General features: G+C 36.7%; 1 protein-coding gene across 1 annotated transcript in view; it reads right to left on the reverse strand.

Annotated features, from left to right (window-relative positions):
* The window catches only part of LOC133539608 (threonine--tRNA ligase 1, cytoplasmic-like), a 159,486-nt gene that overhangs the window by 61,718 nt on the left and 95,268 nt on the right, over window positions 1-2,500 (reverse strand). The window contains exons 6-7 of the mRNA XM_061881650.1: window positions 2,377-2,441; window positions 2,232-2,310 (exon numbers count right to left, since the gene is read on the reverse strand). Coding sequence (XP_061737634.1) covers window positions 2,232-2,310; window positions 2,377-2,441 — 144 coding nt within the window. The remainder of the gene's footprint in view (window positions 1-2,231; window positions 2,311-2,376; window positions 2,442-2,500) is intronic.

Consider the following 2,500-nt stretch of genomic DNA (forward strand, 5'->3'; position numbering starts at 1 on the left):
CATCACAGAAGTTAATTACAGTGCATCATACTGAGAGGGGTTTGGATGATTTTAATCCTTAAATGCAACTCCAAATAAGGCTCTAAATATTAAAAGCAGCTCAGTATGATGCATGTATTCTATTTAAAACTGAGTTTTATTTTGATGAGACCGGACTTTTCTGGAAAAATATATTACAGCAGACATATTTCATAGTGGTGGGGAAGACTCTCTCTCATTTATATATACATATGCACATATATACACATACATACATATGTATATATACATACATATATATATAGATAGATATATATATACATACACACAGATGTATATATATACATATACACATATATGTATATATATGCATACATATATATATATACACACATATATATATGTATATATACACACACACATATATATATATATATATATATATATACATATACACACACATATACATACATATGTATAGACACACACATATAATTACATACATAAATACTTATGTGTATGTATATATATATATATATATATATATATATATATATACATACACACAGATGTATATATATACATATACACATATATATACAAATATATGTATATATATGCATACATATATATATATATATACACACATATATATATATATATACACACATATATATATATACACACACACATTAAATTGTGTTAGATGTAAATATAAACAGAATACAATGATTTGCAAATCCTTTTCAACCCATATTCAGTTGAATATGCTACAAAGACAACATATTTGATGTTCAAACTCATAAACTTTGTTTTTTTTTTGCAAATAATAATTAACTTTGAATTTCATGGCTGCAACACGTGCCAAAGTACTTGGGAAAGAGCATGTTCACCACTGTGTTACATCACTTTTTCTTTTAACAACACTCAATAAACGTTTGGGAACTGAGGAAACTAATTGTTGAAGCTTTGAAAGTGGAATTCTTTCCCATTCTTGCTAGATGTACAGCTTAAGTTGTTCAACAGTCCTGTTGTCGTATTTTAGGCTTCATAATGCGCCACACATTTTCGATGGGAGACAGGTCTGGACTGCAGGCGGGCCAGGAAAGTACCCGCACTCTTTTACTACGAAGCCACGCTGTTATAACACGTGGCTTGGCATTGTTTTGTTGAAATAAGCAGGATAACGTTGTTCGGATGACAACATATGTTGTTTCAAAACCTGTATGGACCATTCAGCATTAATGGTGCCTTCACAGATGTGTAAGTTACCCATGCCTTGGGCACTAATACACCTCCATACCATCACAGATGCTGGCTTTCGAACTTTGCACCTATAACAATCCGGATGGTTATTTTCCTCTTTGTTCTGGAGGACACCACGTCCACAGTTTCCAAATATAATTTGAAACGTGGACTCGTCAGACCACAGAACACTTTTCCACTTTGCATCAGTCCATCTCAGATGAGCTCGGGCTCAGCGAAGCCGGCGGCGTTCCTGGGTGTTGTTGATAAATGGCTTTCGCTTTGCATACTAGAGTTTTAACTTGCACTTACAGATGTAGCGACCAACTGTTGTTACTGACAGTGGTTTTATGAAGTGTTCCTGAGCCCATGTAGAGATATCCTTTACACACTGATGTCAGTTTTTGTCGCAGTACCGCCTGAGGGATCAAAGGTCCGTAATATCATCGCTTACATGTAGTGATTACTCCAGATTCTCTGAACCTTTTGATGATTTTACGGACCGTAGATGGTAAAATCCCTAAATTCCTTGCAATAGCTCGTTGAGAAATGTTGTTCTAAAACTGTTCGACAATTAGCTTACAAATTGGTGACCCTCACCCCATCCTTGTTTGTGAATTACTCAGCATTTCATGGAAGCTGCTTTTATACCCAACCATGGCCCCCACCTGTTCCCAATTAGCCTGCACACCTGTGGGATTTCCCAAATAAGTGTTTGATGAGCACTCCTCAACTTTATCAGTGTTTATTGTCACCTTTCCCAACTTTTTTGTCACGTGTTGCTGGCATCCAATTCTAAAGTTAATGATTATTTGCACACAAAAAAAAATGTTTCTCAGTTTGAACATCAAATATGTTGTCTTTGTAGCATATTCAACTGAATATGGGTTGAAAAGGATTTGCAAATCATTGTATTCTGTTCATATTTACATCTAACACAATTTCCCAACTGTTATGGAAACGGGGTTTGTATATCGATAAATCGCCCAGGCCTATAACACACCCACCTGTAGGATCTTGAACACCTTGAGGATCCCCGTGTGGGGGAGGAGTGGGCCATTAGAGACCGCTATGCTGTCTCCACACCTGTGTCAGGTAGATATTGTGGTGAGAGTGCGTATATAGTGTCTGTCTTCTTATGTGTGCACGTGCCTGTACACCGTAGCAGTGGGCCCCACCATCTGCTCCTGGACGAGCTGCGATCGAAGTAAGTCATCCTGCAACAAAACACATTTCATAGGTAATCCGCTCGTGATCAGCCGAGGATTAGCAGGAT

This window comes from Nerophis ophidion, linkage group LG21 (genome assembly GCF_033978795.1).
Source record: "Nerophis ophidion isolate RoL-2023_Sa linkage group LG21, RoL_Noph_v1.0, whole genome shotgun sequence".
In the NCBI taxonomy this organism is placed as follows: Eukaryota; Metazoa; Chordata; class Actinopteri; order Syngnathiformes; family Syngnathidae; genus Nerophis; species Nerophis ophidion.